Genomic DNA, 18439 nt, shown 5'->3' with positions numbered 1-18439 from the left:
AGGTTAGAGTAGCTGTGACCTCCTGGAGTTTTGTGGTTTTGATTATACCTTGCACATCACTGCCAGCAAACTTCTGGCAAGGCTATTGTGACCCTGTTTGGAGAAACAGGGTGTAGAGAATAGTATAGATGTGTACAAAGTGTAATCGCTCTTTAAACCTTATTTTAATAAAAGGTAGTGCCCTGAAGGTGTGTGCTGGTAGCCCAGCAAGACAGCTGAGCCTCTTTGGCTGTGCCACACAAAGTCTTACAGTGGATTCTCATACGCAGTTGTCATCACCCAAACAATTGGCACATCTGATTTGAGGAGGTTTCAGGTCAGCCTCTTGTGTATTGCCCCCATCGGTCCCCCTCCGCCCCCCAGGCTCTCAGGCACGGTTTGTTTAAAGGCGTTATGTACATACCTTGTATCCTGCAGTGTAGGCCAGCTTGTAGAAGGCATTCATTATATGTCTACTGAGTCTGTTGAATTTGAGCACTTTTCACTTTACCACATCTGTGTTCTGCTTCTGCCATGTATCTTAAGATCTTGCTTTCCAGTTGCCAGGTCGTATTTGAATGTGGGACTCATTTTTTTACCTCAATACCTGTTTGGCTGTAGGATTTTTCAGTGTGTTGTATTTGAAAATGAATTGCTGTTACTTGAATTTTGCAAGTATGTGAAACATACAACCTTCTCAACTTTTGATGTATCATAAAGAGACTTAAGTGAACTTTAGGCTTCCAAATCTTAGCTTTTAACTAAAAGATAAAATTTGCTGTGTAAATTGACAGTTGACTGCATGCCGCTACAAAAGCCATATTATTAAGTCAGGTGTGCGTGCACAGGCTCTAAGCTGTTCTCTAGACAGAAATTACTGTAAGCTGACCTGCTTTTCATGGCTGGATTTAAAAAAGAAAGCATCAGCTTAGCTGTACTGATATGCTGTGGTACATATGAAGAGTATCTTATCTAACTCACAAAAGCTGCTTTTCTCTTTCCTATAGAGCCTGCGAGTTTTTCAGCATGGGCAACTCATCATTTTTCCTCCCAGGTTTTTTGCTTCTAATCTTGCTTGAGTCATGAAGAGTGTCAGTGAATACAGTTCAACTTCTAGCAACTCCTTTTTTGTCTCAATTTTTATGGTATCTTTTTAAAGAGATGTTTCATGTGGTCTGGCTTATTTAGCTCTTCAAGTTGTAGCTGAGGCTATGGGTGATCTAGGTGTTACATGAGCAATAAATAATGAAGTCGCTCTGTCTGATACTTCAAATTCCATTGAGACTTATGACTTGGATGTGGTCAAATTCAGTATTACTGTGGCACTAATGGTCTAAAGAAACCCAGTGCTTAAAAATCATTGTAGCAGTGGGAGAACAACTCTCTTCTAAGGTTGATACAGTAAAGAAGTGGATATGGAAGAAATGTGCTCTCCTCTGGCCCCAGTAATGTGCTGGTACTTCACGCTGCCTATCAGTTGCCCCACAGTTCACCTTAAAAGACCACAAGTTAATAGGAAAGGGCTCATTATAATGCCTGCTGAATGTTTCAAAGCTGGTTTTCTGTCCAGGAAAGAAGGTCCTTTAAGGCAGTGTCCTTCTGCCAGCTTTCAGGAGAAAGTTGACATAAATGCACCTATTTTCTCTCTGCTGCTTCAAAGCTCCTTATGTATAATTATTCCTATGTCTATCTTTATTCCCTTAAGTAAAAGGAGTGGTGGAAGGCATGATTCCTCTTGGAAACTTAGTACTAATTAAGCATGTCCTGTGAAACATGGACATGTATGTTACCAAACAGGAACTGCAGCATTTTGTGTTCTTTTTGTAAAGATGAAGGTGTCTGACATGCTGAAGACCTGGCTTCTAGTTCTATATTCTTAGCCTAACTCAGGAGACAAAATTTTTGGCCTAGTTTGTTATATTAAGCAAAATACTTTCACTTTTTTTGACTGTCTGTATTCCATGCAGCCCAGTCTTTTGTTAAGCTCTGTCTGTACTGGTATGGGTGATCCTGTGATTAGGAATATGGATGAGAAAAGAAATATGTGGAAAAGAAAAGCAGTTCTGAGAGTTAAGTCATGTTCAGGAAATCAAAGCTGCAATTTCTGTGATGCGTTTTTTGTCAAAACTCTTGATGATCCCTTTCGGTAAGACCAAGGTGGCCAGCTTGGAGCTTTCAAGGGACATAATTCTGAAGTCAACATAAGTTTGGGAAAAAAAGAGGGAATTGAGTTTTGTGAGGCTTTTCCTTGTGTGTTGAATGTTTCAGGCTGTGTATATATATGCTGTTAATAAGAGGTCTAAGGAGCAAGTATTGACGCTGGAGGGTGTGTGTTCATTGTGTACTGTGGAAGTACTCCCTGACTGCACCAAAATGCCTGCACAAGCTTCTGGGGACAGCGTGCTCAGGCAGTGTGGCAGAGGTGAGAGTGGACCAGGTTGGCCTCCTCTTGCCCAGCAGTTGCCCACACTATGGCAGCAAGGGGTGTGCTCATGCCTCGTGTGACAGCCTGTGATGCGCAGCTTCGGTTTCACGTGCTCTCCTCTGCAACAGAGTCCTCATCCTTGGAAGGTGCTTGGCAACCACGGGTGCAGGAGACCAATATGTCTTGTGTTCACTCTGCCATCTCTTCTTCTATTTTGCTCTTACAGAGGCAGCTGCTACTTACCAGTGTTGTTTTCACTAACCACAGGGCACTTCTGTGTCTTAAACAAGATACGTGTTATGTATTGAACCATGTGTTTGAGGATTACAGATTGCCCTAGAATGTGGCTCTGTTAATGGCTGGCCATGTGCAGAGATGTTATTACTGTATCTTCTTGATGTAAATTTGGTCATATTAACTTAGAGTATAGGTGGTGGCTGAAGACTACAAAAGCACCCCCTTACCCTGGATCTGTATTTTAATGCTGTGATTTAACCGTGGGCTTAGTGAGTAACTGACTGTGCTAAGAAAAGAGTGAGGAGGGGAAGGAGAAAAATAAAAGAGTAATATTCTGGAACTCTGCTTGTACTGAGTCTGGGGCTAGAGGTTAATGTCAAGATCCTTTCTTGCAGCTTGTGTTTGGGAGTAGTGAGAATGTTGTGAATGTTCTGCTGCACGTTAATACCTAACCTGGCTTTGGACAGAGCACCGATTTAATTGTTGACCAAGAGTGAGGCAATCCCAGTCATACTTTCAGTTGTCAATGGCTTTCCTATATAAAAGTATTTGGTTTTTTTTAATCTTAGTGGAAACACCCTGGTGCTCAACTTTCCTAGCTGTGGAGAGATTGTGGAAAACAGAAGCTCAGTTATTTTTTTAAAAAATCTCATGATTTAAGGGCTTTGCTGCAGACATTTTGTTCAAGAGAGACAAATTTAAGGGAATGGTAGGAAATACCTTGCATTTCGGTGGTGGTGTAATGGAAAATTTGGGACTTCACCCTTCTTCCCTGATACATGATGCCCGTGATTTTTCAGGTATACTGATAGTTTTGAAATTGAAAGTCTCACATTTTTATGGATGGGGCACTTTCATTTCGGATAGTGAGTCCTCTACATGATTGCAGCCCTGTGATGATGATAATTACTGGGTAAAATACTCTGCTCCAGACTGTGTCTATCTGTTCCAGGAGCATGTAATTCAGAGATGCTAGGCTTTTGAACTGTAACATGCAGTTGCAAGTTGATCATTTATATGTGTTGTTCTATTAAATTCTGGGAAACATTTCATAGAGAGGGAGAAAAATAAATCATGCAGAGTTACTAGAATTCAGAATGATGAAAAAAATCTGTCAGTGCTTGCAGTGCTGCTGAAATAGCAAACTCTCTCAAATCTACTAGCTACATATCCCTTCATCTTCCTTCCATGTCAGTGTTTGTAGTTTGCTTCTTAGGTATATGATCCTGAAAGCAGCAGTAGTTTACAACAGTAATGGTGTCCAAAGCTGCTTTATTTTATATTTCTGAGCTGTAGTTAGAGGAGGAGGAGGAGCAGAGCAACTGTCAGGCTCCTGAAAGGTGGTACAGCTCTATCTCTTCTCTCAGTTAACAAGTGACAGGACAAGAGAAAGTGGCCTCAAGTTGCACAGGGGAGGTTTAGATTGGATATTAGGAGAAAAACTTTCACTGAAAGTGTGGTCAGGCTTTGGAACAGGCTGCCCAGGGAAGTGGTTGAGTTACTGTCCCTGGAGGTATTTATAAGATATGTAGATGTGGTGCTTAGGGACATGGTTTAGCGGTGGACTTGGCAGTGCTGGGCTAATGGTTGGACATGATGATCTTGGATTTCTCTTCCAACTTTAATGATTCTGTGATTCCATGATTGCTGCCTGTGTGGTGTGACTGATGCTCTCATAGTATTGCCGTTCTGCTTCTAGAGGTGGGTGCTCACCCTGGCTCTTCCAACTGATCTGTTGGTTTCACCATGGGGCACAGCCTCGCTAAATGGGCTGTTGTGCTTATTAATTGATGTAGTGTCAGTCATCACTTAATTTCACCATGTGTTGCAAAATTTGGTAAACAGCTCTGCTGTGTGAAGCGCACGGGTGCTGGCCCTTTGTGCATGTCCTCAAGGTTATAAAGGCACTGATCTGTATGTTTTGCAGACTGAAATTTCTTTGCTCTGTCATTAGAAAAAGACCAGTTTCTGTGTTGCATGAGAACTGCTCAGGCTGATTAGCATGGAAATGAATGTGCCTTAATCAGCTTGGGGTGAGGGAAGCTCAAAATTAATTTGATACACTAGTTTCATTTAAAAAACATATAGTTGCCGCTAGTGACCATTACAGTTAAAAATGCAAAATAGTCTCTCATTCAACACTGTGTTTATGCCAACTCATCACTTTCCAAATAATTTGTATTCCAAACTAGATTTTCCCTATTTAATCTTTGCCCCATAAAGCAGATTGGGGGAAGGGCAATCAAGACAGAAACATGCAGGGAGGGATATCAAAGAGGAAGAAGATGCTGACTTGAAACTTAACCCTGTGTTCCCTGTAACATCGTGTTTGTTACACTGCTTAGTACCTTGAATCCAGCTTATAAAGAGGTAATTTCCTAGCCCTTGTCCTCTGAAGATCATTTCAGTGGCAACTGCGAAAGGCAAATGAGTTATTGAAATATGAAATGCAAGTGAGAAATCCTCTAGTGATACATATATTAAAAAAACCCTCCATACAATTAGCAAAAACATCGTTGTTTTTGTGGTAAAAAGACACTAAATGTATTTATGTTCTTCCTGTTCAGAAGACTGTATAATTCAGGGCCTTTATAACTACATAGAGAGCTGTATATTAAGAAGGCATATCTAATCTATCTAAAGTGATGCAGAAGGAACTGCTTTGGTAACCATTAAATTTAAAAACTGCCCTATGTCCTGTGAGCATGTATGTAGGAGTGTATGCATGTGTTTTGACTTAGGGCCCTGCTAAGCATCAAAAATACCCTGTTCTGGATAACCTGAAATGTAGAGGTAAAATATGTTGCTCAGAAAGTGTGTGGCTGGCACACCAGTGAGACTGAAAAACTGAAGGAAGACTTTTCTCGTGCTTATAATAAGATGAAATGAGACTCCTGATGATAGGTGAAATAGGATGTAAAAGTCTTTAAAACTAAAAAGTAGACCTGAGACCAGTCTGATCAATTTGGATGAGTGAAGCAGTTTGAAGGACTGTCTGCTCAGGAAAAAAATTAAGTATGGAAAAATGAGACTGCAGATGAAATGACAAAAGATGATGAAGCTGAGGTTGTTCTTACAGAAGCCAGTAGAGGTTGGTAAGACTTCTGGTTGTCTGTTCAAAAGAGATGGGGCTATAGAAAAGTAATAGCCAGAGCTGGAAGCACAGTCAAGAAGTGAGGATTTTGGAAGAAGGGAAGGTATGTCAGTTCAGCATCAGGTGCCCCTGTCAGGAGGAAGCAGGCATTCTACCTTACCAAAAACAGGAGAGGAAAAGCTTGTGCACTTGATGAATTTAAAGTTATTTAGCACTGCAGTAATGTAAAAGAAGGGTTTCATCCTGTGAAATTTTACTTTTTCGTGTGAGCCACTTACCTTCAGCTCTCTCTACCTTGGTTGAGAGAAAGCAGCAGTTTTAAGAGGAGATGGACTACAACCTTAAAATACATGTCTAAAGCCAGATGAATTGCGCCCTAGAAATGCCTGTTTCTCTCTGACTATAAAAGGAGAGTGGCGTGCAGATAGAGCAGTCTCCATTAGTGCAGATAGAGATGTCTCCATTGAAGACATGTATATGTAGATGGATGAATTCCTTTGGTGCTTTTTCTGAACATTAAATTATCCCATCAGTTCCTTCAGTACTGTCTCCAAAAATATAAGTACTGCACCAGACCCAGTCCTTTGAAAGTTGTCAGCAAGGGAAGAAAGTTCACAGAAATTACTGAATGTAAAGCATTCAATGTAAGGCACATTTGGAGTCAACATGATCTGTGCTTCTGTTCACTTTTCTTCTGTGGATTACTGTATCATTGTAAGATTATCCAAGATATCTCAGGTCATCATGAGTGCAGTTCAGACCTAACCCTTGTTTGGATGACACATGCTTGAAATCTGCAGGCTGGTGTGTGTCAGGAGAAATCACTGCGTAATTAAGGACTGCTAAATACAATGTCATTATATTTAGTTCCTTGCTTTCTGAGCATTACTTCTAGTGGCGTGTTAATTTATCTTGCTTATTTTTCTGGGAACCAATGCCTACACTTATGACAATATTATTCATAGCTCTCAGCTCTCTGGGCTAATTCTCATCTGCCTTTTCTGCAGATGAGGTCACCGAGCTTTTTGAAGTACTAGTGTATTTTATGATAGAACAGGGTAAAATCATGTTCACTGCAGTAAAGGTAAACTCTTAAGGGCCTTTTGTGTTGCATTAACAAGGCATTTCAAGGAAGTAGGATATCAATTTCATGTTTCATGTTAAAGACATTAATGTCTTTGTGTTTATGCCTGTTATGGCATGGAGGCAGAAAAAGGTAATACTTGAAACAGCTTCCTTCCTTGCCTTCCTCTTTTCACAAATGAGCATTAAAAATTTAAAAGCATGGGTAAGAGTGTCTTCAGAGTATTTTGTATCGAATTGGGGGTCTGGAAAGTGTGCAAATGTCAACAGAAATGCTCTAGTCTCCTTGTTTTTGTGGAAGGGACCCGCAAAAAAAAAAATCCCCAGAAAACCCATCACACTTGGACAGAACAGAGGAGACTGCTGAGACTATGTGTCAAACTGTGCCTTGCTCGGGTATGGAGGAGCTTGTGGGGGGACTGCTTCTCTTCGTGGCCTTGTAAGATGGTCTGCATATAAACCGATCTCTTAAAAATCACCTAATCTTTTTCTCTATATATAACTTATAAATAAAAGGACTCCAATAAGGTTTACTTACTTTATTTTTATTGATCATGTCTCTTTTTATAAACAGTTGATAGTCTCATTGGCTAGTTCTATAGCAGAACCCTGTCTTTATTTCGTCCTTTAGACTAGAATGCAATAAATAAAGCTGATTATTTTCTGAAATACTGCATTTTTATTTCCCATCAGGGCTTATGTCTGTATACTTTGAAGCATCTGCAGTGATGCAGCTGTAGTTTAAGGGCCTTATGTGAGAATTATTGTTTGCAGTTGCCATCAGTTGCTGTCATGCATCTGTAACTGCAATAAATCAGGTATGCATAGGACAGAATTAAGGAAACTGTTTATCACTTCCTACTGACAATATCTCATGGAGTGTAGCTGACTGGTGTGACACAGTCACAGCTTGTGCTAATTGTGTCCTTCCTATCATATTTGATCCATCTTGATATATTAGATGGACTCTGGGAATAAGAGGGATAGCCTTGTAGATTGCAGAAAGTGTGCAGTAATGGAATTGATTGTTTTAAATCAGTTGAAGTACATTAAAACCTTAAGTTAAAGTTCTATTGCATTGCTTTTCTTGGTTAAAATTAATCTTTTCATGTTTTGCGTCTACTTTTAAGGTTTTAAAAAATTTGGTACCAAAATGAGTTTCTAAATAAAATGTTTTATACTTGCTTTAAAATATCACCACTTCACTGTTGGTTTGGTGTTTTTTTTGTAGTTTTCAGGGGGGTTTTGTTGGTTTTTGGTTTGTTTTTTTGGTGAAACTTTTCTAAATTTCTAAAATTCTAAACTAAATTATGACAGAATTTGTTAATTGCTCTGGTTGTCCCCTAAAGTGCTCCTGATGGAAAAATTTGAACTGAAAGATCTTTCATCTTGCTTAAGTTCTCTTTAAAAAATACCCCAGAACAAACCTCCCGGTGAAATGCTGAGTGGAATTGTAGAATATCTCAAGTTTGAAGGGACCCGTAAGTCCAGCTCCCTGCTCCTTGGACCTAAGACAAAATCATACAAGTATAACTTTTCTGAACATACAAAACATATCGAGTAGGAATTTTGCTTGAAAAAGTGTATTCAGGCTGAAGAAGAAAATGTAAACTAAATGTGTAAAGCTATTGGGACCTGATCAGCAGAAATCAGTGGGAAGCCACTGACATCCTCTTTGAAAACCATCTGCTCTGTGCTGTGCCCTTTGCTGTTTTTTTCTTAAGCTTCCTCTGAGTTCAAGAGGGACCTTATTTACTGATAGTAACAATATAGTATGTTGTTACCTGAAAACTACTCACCTCCTGCCTCCTTCCACTATTTCCTTATGAATTTAAATAATCAAAGGATAATTAGATCTTTTTGAGAATCCCTGGCTCTGGGCTCCATTTCTCTCCCAGCTTCTTCACAAGGGAGTAGTTCTTTGTGCCCTCTGTTGCTTCTTCCCATCCCATTACAGAGTAAGCAGTGTGATATGAAGGCATCAGTCATCTTCTTCAGGATGAAAACCTTTCTGTATTAATCTGTTTAAGGTGCTGATAAAGACTAAGGTTTGAGACTGACAAGAACCTTCTATTTTCCCTATTAGCTTTTACTTTCTTGAGAGCAAGGCAACCAGAAGGAAGTCCCAGAGGTGGGCAAGGAGCAGCTCTGCTGTATGACTGACACTTTGTGTAGCCCTGCCATCATCCATGGACACTTTATATTGCACAGTCAGATGCGGAATGATAGGCACTTTATAAAGGTGCAGTCTTGACCTCAGGCTCTCTGTAGCCTGTGTAGGCTAAATTCAGATTGTCAGGGAAGGAGTTTGAGCAAGAATCTGAAGACTTGGTCTTATCAGATCTGTAGCTATCACTACAGTTGTGGTACTTGAAACCTGACTTCTTTTTTTCCTCAAGTATGTGTAAAGGAGAGAATCAATCTGTTGTCAAAGACATTTTTGAGCAGAGACAATAAGAATAATTTCTGTATAAGTGAATATGTTTTAATGAACTCTTTGAGTTGCACTCAAAGAACCTTTATAAGAAGCACTGCAATCTGACCTGGGAATGAATATAAGAATAAGCAGAAGATTTTGATGCAGCTGATGCTTTATTCATATCTTAATTCTTATTTGGGTGTTTAGCCAGGCAAGGCTTACATCCTCATACTGTTGCAGTGAGCTCTGCAGTGAAAGCCAGGGATCTTCCATCAAATGATACGTATCCATAGTTGCCTGTCATTGCAGAATTTTTTTTTCAAAGTAGTTATTTCTTTCCTTGTGCTTTTTACTTTGAACTCATGCATTTGTCCGTATCTTTGAGAACTTGGTTATACCTGGGGGAGCTGCAGGTTAATAGTATCCTGTGCTATAATCTTCAGTTCTTCATGTAGACAGCTTAGCAAATGTGCAGAATTGTACCACAGCTCTGATCATCTGGCTAAGGGGATTAATGTCACCTAATGCAATGTGTTGGTACCAAACAGATTACAAGGAGCAGAAGAGGTTTGGAGGCTGAGTCAGTGAGTTGGAGGAGGAGGGATGTAAAACCCCTCAGGAAATCAGTAATCATCTCAATTTTCAGCTTTTTTAGCTAATGTAATGTGTGCAGCAAAATATGTTCTCTGGAGTTGTGGGCTGTACTCATTGGTGAGGTGTCAAAGAGGGTGCTTGTTATAGAGCTGCCATTTAGGAGAAACAGCTATAATCAAGTAGCACTTTGTGCTGACATCTTGTCTTAGATTTCATCTTCTTAAACCAAGTCCGTAAGTATTTGTGATGTTTAAAAGTAGTGTTTCTGGTAGTTAGTTTAGCCTTACTAAGCATATAGGGAGGTTAAACACTAACTGGGTGCTACATAACTGTGGATATAATTAACTTCATTTGGTCAAGACAGTACAAGCATACTCTGTGTATATTATGTAGCTGGTAAATGCCTTTTTATAGAGGCATTCCACTGACTTGCCAAATAATGGGTTATTAGTAGCAAAGTTGACTTAAAATCTGAAACCACACCTACGCTATAGGCACAGAAGTGAACACAGGCTGTATTAGCTGGCTTGACGTGTCCCAGCTGAACTGCCCTAGAACAAGCTTGAGCATCTCTGCCACATTCTGGTCATGTCTGAAGTGTCTGTAGACAAGGTGCTAGTTTAAACTAGAGAGTCAGAGATGCTGTTCACATTTTGTCTTTTTTCCTTCCCCTGCTCTTTTAAGCATATTTGAAAACAGGGAGCTTCTTAGCTATTTCTATTGCTGTGTAACTGAAAAATAAATGAGCATAAGGTGAAATTCCAAGAGAAGTGTATGTCTGAAAAGGCTGTTAGCAGATATGTGCAGTACCTTGCTGTGAAGAAGTAATTGCATGAAGGGACTGCCGAAAGTATGTGGTCCTGTATACTGGAGGTACCCCTGGGGCTGGTAATGGGGGTCTGTGCTCTTATCAATCCAAACTCTCCACAACTGGCTCCAAGTCCCTCTGGAGTTTCCGTTTTATGACTTGAAGTCCCTTTGACTCCTTGCTCCATGCTTTAGTATTTTATTAGGTGAGTACTGGGGGAGAGGGAGGAGCGTGTGTGCATGTGTGAGAGAAAAGTTAAAATTTGGTGTAGATGATACTCAGAGCTGATTTATAATTAAATACAAACACCCTTTGTGCTCCATGGGTTGGTAAGCGTGTTGAGGTTTTGTTGTGGTAATTTAACTGGGCCTCTACTGTGCCAATTGGTGTTTTCACTGCCAGGTAGTGGAGTGGCTTAATAGATGTACCCAATGGTATTAAGTAAATTTTATGGTTTAGTCAACTTTTTCCTGTATTTGGCTTTTAGGAACAGGACAGCTGCTAGGTTTTTCAGGTTGTTTAGTTCACATGTGAAGTTTGAACCTAGCAAATTTCTTTTTCCTCAAATTACTCATCAAGTTATTTTAAGAGTGATTTACTAATAAAACACCTATTTAGGTATTTACTAAACAAAACCAAGGCCATAAAGCATAATGCTGAACGAGGTAACTCTGCTTTTTTTTGATCAGCAGTGATCCAGATCGATGTATTAAAGGGCTATGTAAGTTGCTCTTACAGGATGTAAACTCTGAAAAAAAAGGGTAAAAAAAATAAAAAGAGGTAAAAAACCCTCTGTCTCCTCTATTCCCCGAGCTCCCTGTTCTCTCTCTATTTTAACAGTAAAGCCTTTAGATATCAGTTACATTCTTTTTTTTTTTGAATGGTATGTGGCTGACTTGAGATGTGGAGAAGTTTTGTCTAAAGCTTTATTTAAGGAAATACAAAATAATTTGGAACTTTAACTAAAACTGATGGGGAAAGGAATTAGGGTTGTTTGTACAGATGGGGTTAGAATAGAAACATTTAAACTACATGTAGGTATTTCCAGAATACCTCATATGATTTGGTAACCTCATATGATTTGGTAACCTGATCCACCTTTTCCATGACAAAAGGGCATTTTGGGTGTCTTATCCAATTTAGAAACCTGGTCCTGAGTATTTTTCCACTTTTGCCTGGTTTAGACTAGTTCAACTCTGAATTCCATGAATTTTTATTTACTTGAAACCGATATAAAATGAGAGAATGATCAGGTTAAAGTAGGTGCCAATAAATCTGATAAGGGTATTCAAATGTCACAGGGTCAGTCTTTTGTTTTTGACTTGGCATTGAGTAACATCATCACTGAGGTCAGAGTTGCACCAGCACACAAGACGTATGTGAGATCCGGAAGCGGTCTTGTGCTTTCTGATCTGACCTGCATATTCTGAGATTGGAATGATGGCCTGGCAAATGGAGAGGTCAGCTGGAGGAGGGAATACGGTCATTAAGGTTGGAAAAGTCCTTCAAGATAATTCTAACACTGACAAGTCCACTGCTAAACTGTGTCCTTCAGTGCCACATCTACATGACTTATAAATACCTCCAGCAGTGGTGACTCTGCCACTTCCCTGGGCAGTCTGTTTCAATACTGGTCAACCCTTTCCCTTAATTTTTTTCCTGATATGCAATCTGAATCTCCCCTAGCACAGTTTTAAGCCATTTCCTCTTGTTCTTGTCTTTTACCTGAGGCAAGACACCCCCACTTTGGTACCTTTGGTACCTTTGTGGTGGTTGTAGAGGGTGATAAGGTGTGTACCCCTGCCCCGAGCCTCTTTTTCTCCAGGCTGAGCAATCAGAGCTCCCCCAGCTACTCCTCATAAGACTTGTGCTCCAGACCCTTCCCCAGCTCCGTTGCCCTTCTCTGGACATGCTCCAGCACCTCAATTGTTTTTCCTGAACTGAGGGATGCAAAACTGAACTCAAGGTGTGATCTCATCAGTGCTGCATGGAGGGGCAACAATCACTGCCCCAGTCCTGCTGGCCACACTACTGCTGGTCCAGGCCGGGATGCCATTGGCTTTCTTGGCCACCTGGGCACACGCTGGCTCATATTCAGCTGCTGTTGCCCAGGACCACCAGGTCCTTCTCTGCCACGTGGCTTCTCAGCCTGTAGCGCTGCCAGGGGTTGTTGTGATCCAAATGCAGGATCCAGCACTGGGCCTTGTTGAACCTCATACAACTGCCGTTGCCCCATTGATGCAGCCTGTCCAGATCCCTCTGCGGGGCCTTCCTGCCCTCCAGCTGATCACCCAACTTGGTGTCATCTGCACACTGACTTAGGGTGTACTCAATCCCATCATTGAGATCATTGATAAAGATGTTAAACAGAACTGGTTTAATAATAAAGTAATCCTGCAGTATCTTTTGCAAACCATTGAAATGTCTCTGAATGTGTTAGTGGTCTCTCTCCTCCTGGATGGTGATGACAGGAGGCAGGGAAGCCTGCGCTGTTAATCTGTAAACTGTCATAGTTGAAGAGGAAATTCACTTCAGTGTTCCCAATAGAACACCACCGGTGTTATGCCAGTTAGGAGAGCTGGGTAAGGAAAACAAAGCTTTGAAACCTTTCATATAGATTTGGTCTCTTTTGCATCAACTATCAGCAAGTAGGTAAATGCAAAACTATTTTTAAAGCCACTTCTTTCTTCTGAAATAGTTTGGCATGGGTTCTGAAGCTTAGTTGCTGAATAAAGGAACTTCCCAGCAACTGTCCTTTGATTACTTCTAAATGTAGGTTACAGCTGTTCTTTTGGGAAAGGCACATAGCTCAGCATGTGAGAAACTGACACCTTTTTCTCTCCTTTTCAGAGTATCTCCTCTACAGAAGTCTGAAATAGTAGACATGGTCAAGAAACACGTCAATGCCATAACACTTGCCATTGGGGATGGTGCCAATGACGTAGGAATGATCCAGACAGCTCACGTTGGAGTGGGGATCAGTGGCAATGAGGGCATGCAGGCAACCAATTGCTCGGATTATGCCATTGCACAGGTCAGATGCAAGAATGAACAACTTCCATATCATCCTGTGAGAACCGCACTGTGCAGCCATGTAGTGCTCTATGGCTTCTTCTGACCTTCGACCTAGAAGCATCTCTGATTGTTTCTTTTTCCAGGCAGCTGTCTAGAACATACTGGATATATTTTGGGGATCTGTTGTTATGATTTTGTATTCGTCAGGGCAAAGCTCCATCTCTCTTGAAAGTTTTAGTTTCCTCCTGACAACTGTACAGTATCTTGGTTCTTCAGTAATCAGGGGGAAGCACTTTCTGTGGTGCATGTGTTAATATGCTTTTAAGTAACTTATCTATCTTGGTGCAAACTCTTCTCTTACTGTGAGTAGGTATTATAACCAGGTGTGTGGGAATTTGGCTGTTTGGCAGCTCTTAATTTGAGGTGTCTCCTCTATTTAATTCCCCTTCATCCCTGTATTACATCCAAGAATTGATCACAGTTCTAGAGAGCTGGCCAGCATTTTCATGTTACATGTTATTTTGAATGTTACTTGGGTGAGTCCTAAGCTAGTTCATCAAATTCAGAACTGATTACTTCAGCTAAAAAGAGGAGTGAGAAGCCTTTTTTGTTTGTTTTTTTTTCCTGAAGAAACCACAATTTAGAATCAAAACTTGGAAAGAAAAATAAGGAAGGAAAAAGATGCTATAGTTGCTGAATACCCTCTGAATACGATTTATACCTGAGGTGCTCTATGTATGTGAGACTGATGCAGGGCAAAACCAGATCGAGCTGACATGAAGCAGAGGCAATCCCCTGTCTTGTCAGTGACCAGAGCATCAGCTGATATTCCCTTCTGGCAGGGTGTAGGCAGATATGTTCTACCAAGTGACATGAAATATTACCATCTTTTGATAGCTTCCAGTAGCAGGGATAATGCTGCTGTATGCACAGATAACTGTTCATTGTGTTAGCACTGCTGGGAAGCAAAGTGGCAGTCTTGTATTGCTGCTCTGTTCTGAGCTCTGATGAAGCACACTCTTGCTTCAGGTTTGAGTAACTGAGACCTTTCACAAAATTTATCTTGAGAATTTTAGGCAGTTTTACCAAGTTTTTCTGTCATAAACAGTGCCATATTCCAAATATATACCAGTATAGGAACTGCCATAATCATTGTGTCTGGTATCTTGTAATGACTTTTACATTTTTAATTTCAGTGGATTATTTATAGCTTCTGCTGTATAACTTACTGGAATGCTCTTTACTTGGACTTCCTCAGATAATTTGTTACTTCTACTTTAGGAGCTAAGCATAAGCAGCAGCAAGGGTTTTGTCTGTAGAAGTCCCTACATATGTAATTTCTTTTGTGTCGCAGCAGTGCTAAATCTGGAGAAGTAATTCCACGTTCATGTGTTGCTTTTGCATTAACAAAACCCCCTGTATTTCAGTTCAGTGTTAGAACATGGAAGTTGCTCTTGGTTTAAATTCCGGTCAGCAAGTTTCTGACAATAACAATGAATCTTTCTAGTTCAATATGAAATAAAAGCTGGTGACACCAGCACAGAATTGCAGCTTTCAAAAATTAGTGAAACACTGTGGAACTGTGTTTTTTTGATTGTGTAGAAGAACTTTGTACTGATTAAATTAGAAAATATATAAAGAAATCCCTCTAGTAAAGGAGACTAATAGTGTGTGGTGGTATGTGCTTAAAAAAAAAAAAAAATTAGTGTTCAAAAGAAAAACTTGATCTCTGTGGAGTGTACTTCTTTCAGCGAAGACATGTAACTCCCACTAAAGCATTACTGTATGTGCATGCCTTGAAGGCAGAGTATGTTCTTATTGAGTAATTTAAGATGACCACTATAATGTAGCACCTCATGTTCAAACAGTATTTCAAATGCAGTGGTGCCAGAAGTAGGCACTTATAGAAGAGAGAGTCTCTATATAGGCTCATTCAGGATTCCAGGGAGAATCAAAGCCTAAACCAAACAAAAATAAAAAGCCAACTTGTGTCTGACTCCACTTGAAATAGCTTCCACAGGTGCAAGGAGCATCTGTTTGAATCATCCTTTTCCCTTGAAATGATATTGCACCAGTGACCTCTATTTAGAGAATTCCCAAATCAAATGACCTAACTGTTTAGAGAGACAGTAGTAGACTTTAGTAACTTTTTTTCCCAGTAAATAGCTTTATCATCTTAATCCAGAGAACATCTGTGTCTAGGGACTTTTCTTAACTAGGGAAGCTGCTTTCTTCAACAAATGTTCGTTTCACTTTTCTTCTTTGGAAAAATTGGCTTGTATTGCAGATGCCTTTTCACTGTCTTAAAACCCCCAACATGCCATCACCTCATCCTTTAGTCAAGATAGATTCTAGAAAATAATCTCTGTATAAAAGAAGTTATGCTAGGGTTGACAGAGAGACGGCTGTAAAAACTTGCACAGTTTCACAGGTAGGCTGGCCACATGGTCGTAATGTTCCCTGCTGATTTAAAATTCTGTAAATACAGGAGTGGCCAAACAAGGGCAGTGTCTGGTAGAGCCCCTGTCTGTACTGCTCTATGTCAGCAGCTGTGCATTTGCATGATTTCAGCATCAAAGCAAATTTAATTCTTTGCTGTGTTTTAATGGGACTCTTCACCTGTGTGAGCAGCCTCAGTGTGTTCTTTAGGCTCTGAGTATCTTCATTTCTGTGCTCTGCAGTGCACTCATTTTCATGAGAGCACAGACAAGGGCAATAATTGGTAGGATTTTTAGTTGCCTTTAGCTTTCAAGAAGACCACGTCCAAGATGGTCACTTGTTAGATTCCGCAGAGAATTCTCAGGGTCTGTCTGACTATTCTCTGTAAGAGCGTTGGGATGATTTGTAAGGACATTGTGGCAAGTTTCCCATCACTTCAGTTGTGTTTTGTTAGTGATTTTGATGAGGAAAGTTGTAGCTATCCTGCATATTAACTTGAGGCATTAGGGGTCTAATAGGTCAGCTACTCCCTTGGGAGTGTCCCAGTTTTAGCTCTAGCTCAAGTTAAGCAGAGAACCATGAAGCCTGGTTCACTTTTGTTTTCTCCCCTTCTTTGCTGGTGTATCCTAACAAATCTGAGTTGCTAATGCGTGGGAGAGGGGCTGTCCTTACAGGATTTGTGGTTCAGTGATTTCATTGCTGGAAAGCATGGGAGCAGAGCGCCTCAGGACAGTCCTAACTCATTACTGTAGCTTTCAATTTCAGATAAGTTTTGGTTAAAATAAATGATCCAGAATCTAAATTTAGGAAGTCAAGCTTTTCCTGTCAAGTCACTTTGTGGAAAAGGAAGCAAAGCAAATAATTACGTTAGTGTCCAGGGTCCCTTCAGGGACACACATGCTAAACAGTAAACACAGTCATCACTCGGAGCTGTCTCTAACTGGTCAGAAGAGGAATGCTGCCAGCCATAAAAAGGTTCACTAACAAAGCCAAGACTAGAGAATTATGCATTTCCTAGTCTGGATTACAACACTGGCTCCATAAAAGTCCATTTTCAAAAGTTCTGAATTTGAGCTCCATCTGTGGTTCAAACTAGCATTAAAAGGTACACAATTGTACAAGATTTATTTACTTGTCCTTTATGGCAAATGCCACTTGCTTTACAGAATATTTTGTATAACACACAATCACATACATTTTGTGGGCAGAAAATGTTAATATGAGTATCTATTCTCTAGAAATGCATCTATTTTTCCACTTTTGTTCCCCTCTTTATTTCAGCTCAAGACAGTTTTAATTATTAAATTGTTCATTTTAGATAAGGAAAGGAGATTCTGAACCTTGTAAGCCCTCAAACATTGATTTTGCCATCAGGATGGTAGTAACAATTGAAGACGTTTTGCTGTTTAAAGCCACTTTTTAAAACCTTCAGAAGTTTGGCTAAAAAAAGATTTTAGCTTTAAGTATTTTAAGAATTGTTTTTTGCATATATCATCTGTTAAGCAGTTTAAATATTGCTCTCGAACAGCTTTTATAGCTGATTTGAGGATATATTCCTGAGGTCAGGTGTTTACTTTCAACCAATTTTTTTAGCAATTCTTCATACATGTGAGTACTTCTTTTCTGTCTTTCAGTTTTCCTACTTGGAGAAGCTATTGTTGGTCCATGGTGCTTGGAGTTACAATCGAGTTACCAAATGCATACTGTACTGCTTCTACAAAAATGTGGTTTTGTATATTATTGAGGTAAGAGTAACTAAGTGGATGGGTCCCTACTGGTGCTTATTCCTTAAATCATCTCTTATAAATAGAAAAGCTCACCCAAAGGGATTGAGCTAAAAGGACTGCCATTTTTTTTCCATGTTTAACAACTTTAAATTCAGTTTCTCTTCTCAAATTAGTTCACTTGAATCTTTTAAAGTTTGTTAAGGAAAACCAAAGGTTTTTCAGTACTGTGAAGCCTTGGATATGAGCTGTCAGAGACAAAGTTCATTTAATGTTCTTATTGAAAGCATCTTTGTATTCGTGGAAACATTTCAAGTAGTGCTCATATTTATAAAAACTTAGATTTAGGGCCTAAATTTAAATCAAAAGCTTGTTTAATAGAATTGGGGAAAGCTTACAGGCAAATAATAAACTATGCAAAACTATAACTGTTGCTTCCAAGTTACAAAGACCATAGTTTAGCTGGAACTGAAAATAGTTTGCCTTGTTTTTTGGAAAGAGATAACATAATTTTGTAAATGACATTTATTTACAAAATTAATCAGGTTATTTGATTTAATAATTAAAATGTAACTGTATTTTGAAAATAATTTGCTGGAAGATGTCAAGTAGTGAAACTGGA

General features: G+C 39.7%; 1 protein-coding gene across 1 annotated transcript in view; it reads left to right on the top strand.

Moving 5' to 3' along the window:
• ATP8A2 (ATPase phospholipid transporting 8A2) overlaps positions 1-18439 on the top strand; it is a 320460-nt gene that overhangs the window by 157176 nt on the left and 144845 nt on the right. Inside the window, exons 26-27 of the mRNA XM_039565493.1 lie at positions 13490-13673; positions 17728-17838. Of these exons, the coding sequence (XP_039421427.1) occupies positions 13490-13673; positions 17728-17838 (295 nt within the window). The remainder of the gene's footprint in view (positions 1-13489; positions 13674-17727; positions 17839-18439) is intronic.

This window comes from Corvus cornix, chromosome 1, assembly GCF_000738735.6.
Source record: "Corvus cornix cornix isolate S_Up_H32 chromosome 1, ASM73873v5, whole genome shotgun sequence".
Lineage (NCBI taxonomy): Eukaryota > Metazoa > Chordata > Aves > Passeriformes > Corvidae > Corvus > Corvus cornix.
The sequence above is the reverse complement of the archived record's forward strand: the minus strand, read 5'-3'. Positions and strand labels throughout refer to the sequence as shown.